Consider the following 8023-nt stretch of genomic DNA (forward strand, 5'->3'; position numbering starts at 1 on the left):
TGATAAAGGAAAACCAGTTTGGAATCATCTATTTGCTGGGGATAATTGAGAGAGAAAATAACCCAGAAATGATGCTAGCCTTCGGTGTAAACTTGCAAATATTTTTAAAGAATAAATATAATCACCTAAACAATATGGTACATTTGGTACTGTGAAGCCGAGAGGTAATCCAGAAAGAAAAGAGCTCAAGACAGTCAGAACAATATAGACTGTCCCCAAAACTCTAAGATTTGGTTAGTTGCATTATAAAGTAGACAACTGAGAGTGAGAATAAATTCTCCTATTATTAACCTGTTTCTTAAAAATTCTTATTGTTGGTGTAAGTAGAAAGGGAGATCCTTGATCATATACAATTAGAACCTTTTAAAGGAGATTTTCCATATTTGGTAGATGCTCTAAGAGTTTTTAGGATAACAAATCCTTATATAATAAAATCAATGTTTTAAAGACATGTTCTTCCAGTAAAGCAAATTTTATTGTATTTCTGATAAAATTACTCTGAAGTACACTTTAAAGAAAAAGGATAAAAACACTAGGTCATCTTTTACCTATAAAGACAATCAGACAGACCCACAGAATTCACTGCAAGGTTTTCAATATGAGAAATCTCAGCAATGCCACTGGGACCTCAATGGAGAATTTGTTTTAGAAAAAGCTATTGCTTTGCCTCTGCAGGCACATGGCAGTTTGGTTGTCATTTATCGAATGCAATGCTGAGACTTCATATGATTCCACATTTTGTGGCCTTTTATATATCTGCTACTGCAGGCAATGATGGGTAGTAAATCAGTGTAACTAAACAGTCTTGGTATTAGACATTGAGCCCTGTAGAGCCCCCCCAGAAAACCTGAGTAGCGGATGAATAAGGAGGCTGGTGTGATTCCCAGTGCCTTTCAAACATCCCTGTCCAGGCTGGCCTACCATTCTTCCTTATTGAGACCCATAGACCTAGTTACATTACAAGCTTGAATTTCTTGAAATAATAAAGGCCATGAAAGAGCTAAATCTATGACAGAATTATTACATTCTTTCCTAAATGGTAAATCATGCCCTGCTACTTATTTTTATCATTTCAGTTTATCATGGCTTAATTCAAATTTATTCTGAAACTTTGCCAAGTCTTTCTAAGCATTTTTGAATTCAGAGATTTCAGGGGGCTTTGCTGAATCTACATGCCAAGAGTGGGCATTTTTTTTTTCTTTAAAGGGACACTGAAAATGTCAAGTCCTCTCAGCCTTTCGTGCAATACACTTGTGCACTCTACTGTCAGTCCTTAATCTGGAGAATAAAAACACACAAACATCCTCCCATTAGTCACTGCTCAGGGAAATTGGCATGGTTGTAGATTTCAACTGTACCTGTCAGATTGTACTGGAACTGGAAGCAGTTTTCATTGAGGAGACAAGGCCGCACCTGGGAGTCTTCAGCACATGTCCTTGAGCTCAGCGAGGGCCTCAGCAAATGACGGGTTCTTCTCTGCATTGTGTGGGGATCACATGACTATGAAAATCAAAGTGCAGGCAGAGTTAGGAAGGACCTAGAATTAGCTAATAAATTATGATTACCTGTATACATGTAGGGACATGTACAATAACTACAAGGAAGAGAGCATTGAGAGTATTAAACATAATATTTAGAATATAAAACAATATGTGATGTGATGTGATGCAAAGAAAATAGTTTTTTCTTTTTCACCTAACAACTCTTTCTTTTCTATGTTATGGTGAAGCCTACATTTTTACCTCCCATGCATGAAAAGGCACATGGAGACTATCAATTTAATGTACTCTGTACTCTCAAATAATCTAACCTGTAGTAAAATATCAATGTATTTTGAGTGTTTAAATGAATGAAAAAAGGAAGACACTGTCCTTGTGTTCTCAGATAGTCTAGCCCAATAGAAATAACCACACAGAACATTTTAATGAGAAAATCATTGCTAAAGCCTTGGAAAACAGGTATATAGAGAGAATTATGAATATATATTACCAGAATTTTTCTCTTATTTGGGAGGCTCCCTGATCCAAGAAGATGAGCCACTGCATGTTATGACTTTTTCAGCAAAATAAATGTAAAAATATGAACTTCAAAGATCTCCTGCAAACATCACTTTACCCCTGGGGCCACACAGTCTCTCATAGCCTTGACTCATATAATGCCCTTGAGCCAAGTAAACCTGCCTGCCACATCTCCTCCAACTGCTGTACCCACAGTGAACCTTCACGTTCCCTTTACTGGAATAATCTCCTTTCAACTGTACCTTACCTCCTATCTTCCTTCCTCAGAACACTAACTGGGTCTTCATCATTGACAGTCTTTCTTTTCATAATGTTAAATTCTTTTCTTCTTTCCTGCACAATATTGTACCTATGCTCAGTAACTACTGTATAGGACTTGCTTCTAAACATACATACATAAACATACACTTATATGTTACACCTGCCTTTATAATGTTGCTATTTTTTATTACCCTGGCTCCTTTCTTTCTTTATAAACTCTTTGAGGGCATGACAGGTCATGGTTTCTGCTCCTCATGTCACTCCCTGAAAAATTTGGCATTTATTTTTACACAGTGATTATTCAATAAAAGCCATTAAATATAGTTATGACATTACAATTCCAGACTCAGAAATCTAAAGAGACACAGAGATGCTTAAATCACAGGAGAAACAAAAATCTCTGAATGAAAATCACCAAATTTAGCTTGGATTAAAAAGACGTTCCCAGATCTCACCCCTTGAAACAATAATAAGCCGAACATCTAAAACTCAACAAAAAACACCCAAACTGCACACTGGCACATCTGAGAGTGGGATCTGTGCATAATAGCTACCACAGGTCAGAACCCCAGGTGTCAGGTGGTGGACTGGGAGAAGCAAAGAAGCTGCCTCTTGCAGCCACCGATGCTCCCTGCAGAAAGAGGGGGATGGCAGAAGGTGTGGCAAGTTTTCTGAACAGCCCTACTTGGGACTGCTGTAAGCTCCATGCGGCCGGCGGCAGGGCTCAGTCATCAGGGCAGAAGGCAGAGAAACAGGGACAGCACAAAAGTGGGGATGGCAGAGAAACAACAGTTGATTTTTAGCAGCCGCAGTTGCAAAATCGAGGCTGATCTGTAGCTCCAGACTCCCAAACCAGAGGGCCCCTCCCCCAATACCCTTGGATACAGAACACTGCAGAGCCCAAGGAGAATCTGAGCAAATGCTACCGAAACTGTCACTAACACTGACACACTTTGAGACTAAGGATAGTGAGCGCGATTAAACATCTACAAGGAAAAAAAATTACTTTATATAAAGCAGAGATCTAAGAGGCTTCGATGTCACCTACTGGAAACCCAAAGAAAAGCACCTTCTTTGCAACAGGCTAGGGACCATTATATAATAAATCTTTCTGGAAAAAAAAAAAAGCAGAACACACTTCCATTAATGCCCAAGTGGAGAAATAGTCCATTAAATACCGTGAACAACCAAGGGGACAAGGCATCTCAGAAAGAAAGAGAAAAATCTCCAGAAAATAAGCTTATAGACACAGAAATAAGTGACTTAAATGATAGAGAATTCAGGATGGTATTTCTGAAAAAACTCAGTGAGATCCGAAACGAATTCTATCAACAATTTCAGGAATTGAAAAAAAACAACTAGATGAACAGAATGAGTTCTTTAGCAAGGATACTGAAACCCTCAAAAAGAACCAAATAGACCTTCTGGAGATAAGAACACACTGAAAGAGCTGAAAAAAGAAATAACAAGCTTGTGAAATAGAGTCGACCAAATGGAGGAAAGGATCAGTGATATCGAAGACAGAAATCTAGAAATAAAATCAGAAGGAAGAAGAGAGAAACTGAGGAATGAAAAATAATGAAAGAGAAATTCAAGAACTAGTTGATACCATCAGGAGAGGAAACATAAGAATAATGGACATTATTGAAGGTGAGGAAAAGAAACAGGGGTTAGAAAGCATTTTCAGACAAATAGTTGAGAATTTCCCAAATCTAAGGAATTAGCTGGAGATTGGAATTCAAAAAGTCAATAGAATACTCAATTATCTAAACCCAAAAAGGCCTCCCACCAAGACACATTGTATTAAAATGATCAAAAAACAATGACAAGGCAGAATTGTCAGACAGCCAGGGAAAAGAAGACGATTACCTATAAAGGAAAGGCCATTAGATTATCATTGGACTTCTCAGCACTAACCTTAGAAGCCAGAAAGGAATGGCATCAAATATTCAAACTATTAAATGAAAGGAACTACCAGCCAAGAATAATATATCCAACTAAGCTCTCCTTTAGATATAAAGGAGAAATAAAGACCTTTCTAGACAAACAGAAATTGAAGGAATTCTCCACTATGCACTACAGGAAATATTGAAAGGGATCAGGTCCCTTAAAACAAAATGACAAAAATAAAAAAAACCATAATTAAGACTAAGATGACTAGCAGGCTGATAAAAACAGAGGAGTGCAAGCCTGACTAGGAATAGGCATTATATGCTTAAAAATAAGAAGAGATTTGCTATAGCAAGATAGTAATGAATACTCAGCATACATAGGGACAAATTGAGATAACAACAACTGAAAAGCGGAGGATTCAAAGAACCAAATTTGCAAAGGAGAATGGAGATAAGGCAAGCACAGAAGAAAAGGGATGACTGTATACATATAACTATCCTTTACATATTTGTAATGGTAACCACACGCCAAAGATTCGGAACAGATGTATATAACATAAAACAAAAAGGACCAGAGGAAAAACCCACAAAGGCAAAGCAAAATAAAGAAAACAGAAACACAAAGACAAGGAACCAATTGAAATACCAAGCTACCAGAAATATCAAGCAAAAGATAAAATGGCTATAGAAAAACCTTATATTTCAATAATCACCCCAAATTTAAATGGACTGAACGCACCAATAAAAAGGCACAGAGTTGCAGAAAGGATCAAAACACAAAACCTAGCCATGTGCTGCCTCCAGGAGACACATCTCAGTTCCAAAGACAAATATAGCCTCAAAGTGAAAGGGTGGAAAATGATGTCTCAAGCAAATGGCATGCAGAGAAAAGCGGGAGTAGTGGTACTAATATCAGACAAAATAGACTTCAAAATAAAAACGGTAAAGAAAGATACTGAGGGATACTTCATAATGATAAAGGGAATTGTGCACCAAGAAGACATAACACTTATTAATATCTATGCTCTAAATCAGGGAGCCCTGAAATATATAAAGCAATTACTAACAGAACTAAAGGGAGAAACAGACCAAAACACTATCATAGTAGGGGACCTAAATACCCCACTATCAGATATGGACAGATCGTCCAACCAGAAAATCAATAAGGAAATAATATCCTTAAATGATACATTAGACCAACTAGACATAATTGACATTTACAGGGCCTTTCATACCCAAATAGCTGCTTATATATTCTTCTCCAGTGCACATGGAACATTCTCAATAATTGACCACATACTGGGACACAGAGATAGCCTCAACAAATGTAAGAGGGTTGAAATCATACCAACCATATATCTGATCATAATGCTTTGAAACTAGAGATCGACTGTAAAAAGAAAGCAGGAAGAACCACAAATACATGGAGATTAAACAACATACTACTGAAGAATAAAAAGAGAGATCAAGAGATAACACAGAAACAAATGATAATGATAATAAAACATATCAAAACTTTTGGGATATGGCAAAAGCAGTCATAAGAGGAAAGTTCATATGATTGCAGGCCTACCTCCAAAAAAAAAAGAACAAGCCCAAGTAAACAACCTAATGCTTCATCTTAAAAAACTAGAAAAAGAAGAACAAGTGAAGACTAAAGTCAGCAGAAGGAAAGATATCATCAAAATTAGAGCAGAAATAAATGAAAATGAAAACAAAAAACAATACAAAAAATAAATGCAACGAAGAGCTGGTTCTTTGAGAAGGTAAATAAAAATGACAAACCTCTGGCTAGATTCACTAAAGAAAAAAGAGAAAGAACACAAATAAACAAAATCAGGGATAAAAAAGGGAGAAATTATGACAGACACTGCAGAAATACAAAGGATCGTGTAAGAATATTATGAAAAAGTATATAACACCAAATTTAATAATGTAGAAGAAATAGACTAGCATTTATAAAAATACAACTTTCCTAGAATGAATCAGAAGAACTAAAAAATCTAAATAGACCAATCAGCAGTATGGAAATTGAAACAATCATCAAAAACCTACCAAAAAGTAAAAATCCAGGACCGGATGGCTTTACCAGTGAATTCAACCAAACATTCAAAGAAAATTTAATACCTTTATCCTCAAACTCTTTCAAAAAATCAAAGAGGAGCCAATACTTCACAACTCATTTTATAAGGCCAATATTACCCTGATATCAAAACGTGGCAAAGATAACACACAAAAAAACTACAGACCAATATCTCTCATGAACACATATGCAAAAATCCTAAATATGATATTAGTGAACCAAATATAGCAACATATTAAAAAGATTATACACCCCGATCAAGTGTGCTTCATCCGAGGGGCACAGGGATGGTTCAATATATACGAATCGATTAATGTGATACACCACATAAACAAATTAAAAAATAAGAATCATATGATTATATCAACAGATGCAGAAAAAGCCTTAGCTATAGCATCCATTTATGATCAAAACACTTAACAAAATCCGTATAGAAGAAGAATACCTTAATATAATAAAAACTAAAAACCTTTCCTCTAAGGTCAGGAACAAGGCAAGGCTGTCCACTATTGCCACTGTTACTCAATATAACATTGGAGGTCCTAGTGATTACAATGAGGCATAAGAACGATATAAAAGGCATCCAAATGGGGAACGAAGAATTCAAACTGTCACTCTTTGTGGATGACATGATTCTCTATATAGAAAACCCTAAAGAACACTACTAGAAACAATATGCAATATAGTAAGTTTCTAGATACAAAATCAATGTTCAAATATTCATCACGTTCCTATACTCTATTAACAAAGTGTCAGAAAAAGAAGTGGAGAAAATAATTCCTTTTGCAATCGCAACAAAAAGAATAAAATACCTAGAAATAAATCTAATGAAACATGTGAAGGACCTATATAATGAAAATTATAAGACCCTATTAAAAGAAATCGAAGAAGATACAAAGAAATGTAAAGATAATCCATGTTCTTGGATTGGAAGAATCAACATAGTTAAAAAGACCTTATTACCTAAAGCATTAAACAGATTTAATGTAATCCCCATCAAAATCCCATAGGCATTTTTTAAAGAAATAGAACAACAACAACAAAAAAATCAGAGTTTTATGGAAGCACAAAAGACCCTGAATTGCCAAAGCCATCCTTGGAAAAAAGAATGAGGCTGGAGGCAACACTCTGCCCGACTTCAAATTATATTACAAAGTGACAAGTAATCAAAACAGCATGGTATTGGCAGCAAAACAGACACACAGATCAGTGAAACAGAATCAAGAGTCCAGTGGTAAAGCCATATTTATATGGGCAAATAATTTTTGACAAAAAAAATCAAAACCATACAGTATGGAAAGAAAAGCCTCTTCAATAAATGGTGCTGAGAAAACTGGAAAGCCACCTGCAAAAGAATGAAACTAGACTGTTGTCTATCATCACACACCCAAATTAACTCAAAATGGATCAAGGACCTAAATATAAAACCTGAAACAATAAAATGCATGGAAGAAAACATAGGAACTAAACTCAAGGACCTTGGACTTAAAGAGGATTTTATAAATTTGACCTCAAATGCAAGGGAAGTAAAAGCTAAAATAAATGAATGGGACTACATCAAACTAAAAAGCTTCTGCTCAGCAAAAGAAACCATCAACAAGGTAAAGAGACAAGCATCTGAATGGGAAAATATATTTGCAAGGAACGCCTCAGATAAGGGCCTAATATCCAAAATATCCAAAGAACTCATACAACTTAATAACAACAAAAAACAAATGATACAATCAAAAAATGGGCAGAGGACCTGAACAGACGCTTCTCCTTGGGGA

General features: G+C 35.8%; 1 protein-coding gene across 2 annotated transcripts in view; it reads right to left on the bottom strand.

Annotated features, from left to right (window-relative positions):
• Positions 1-8023, bottom strand: part of THSD7B (thrombospondin type 1 domain containing 7B) — a 793340-nt gene that overhangs the window by 46987 nt on the left and 738330 nt on the right. For both annotated transcript variants that reach the window (XM_023527487.1, XM_023527488.1), the window contains one exon: positions 1359-1500. In XM_023527487.1, coding sequence (XP_023383255.1) covers positions 1359-1500 — 142 coding nt within the window. The remainder of the gene's footprint in view (positions 1-1358; positions 1501-8023) is intronic.

The sequence above is a fragment of the Pteropus vampyrus genome, unplaced genomic scaffold, assembly GCF_000151845.1.
Source record: "Pteropus vampyrus isolate Shadow unplaced genomic scaffold, Pvam_2.0 Scaffold17, whole genome shotgun sequence".
Lineage (NCBI taxonomy): Eukaryota > Metazoa > Chordata > Mammalia > Chiroptera > Pteropodidae > Pteropus > Pteropus vampyrus.